This window comes from Papilio polytes, unplaced genomic scaffold (assembly GCF_000836215.1).
Source record: "Papilio polytes unplaced genomic scaffold, Ppol_1.0 DF824146.1, whole genome shotgun sequence".
NCBI lineage: Eukaryota > Metazoa > Arthropoda > Insecta > Lepidoptera > Papilionidae > Papilio > Papilio polytes.
Window position 1 is genome coordinate 237,574 of NW_013525058.1, and position 581 is coordinate 238,154.

Genomic DNA, 581 nt, shown 5'->3' on the forward strand with positions numbered 1-581 from the left:
CTGATGATAGTACCCACACTATGATATTACACACATTCGGAGGAATATGCTCTTTGCTGTATTATTATATCACGTTCGAAAGTGGCATGCATCTCTAAACATATTATACAGCGTGCCACTTTCAAGAGACATATCTATCCTCCGATACCCTTCGTTCACTAACATTATTGTCAACCTACAGAACTCTGTGTGACCCATCGGAAACTACGAACTACTGTATCGCCATCTAACATCTCACAGTTGGTCCCACTTACACTGCATCTCAAAGTTGTACACTAACAATAAACAATTTACAATTCCGAAAGTACATACACGACTAGATCACATTTTCATGTAGAATTCGGAAATATTTTGGTATATCCGAGACAAACAAAATATAGTTACAATTTGGCAATATATTCTGAAGAAATCCTCCATGTTTGTTTATAAAAATAAAAATAGAACAATGAATTATGCATTAGTTTTACGGGGACTATAATACAGCTTAGACCAACCTTACCTAATGAGGTAGCTCTCAATCAACAAAAGCTAAATGCAGGAATCTGTCGCGCGACGTGGCGCGGCGCGGCTAGTGCGGTGGC

The 581-nt window shown here is 38.6% G+C and overlaps 1 protein-coding gene across 1 annotated transcript in view; it reads right to left on the bottom strand.

Moving 5' to 3' along the window:
• Positions 1-262: 262 nt before the first annotated feature.
• LOC106111708 (early growth response protein 1-like) overlaps positions 263-581 on the bottom strand; it is a gene marked incomplete at its 5' end in the record, with an annotated part of 1,091 nt that continues 772 nt past the window's right edge. Inside the window, one exon of the mRNA XM_013293851.1 lies at positions 263-275. Within this exon, the coding sequence (XP_013149305.1) occupies positions 263-275 (13 nt within the window). The remainder of the gene's footprint in view (positions 276-581) is intronic.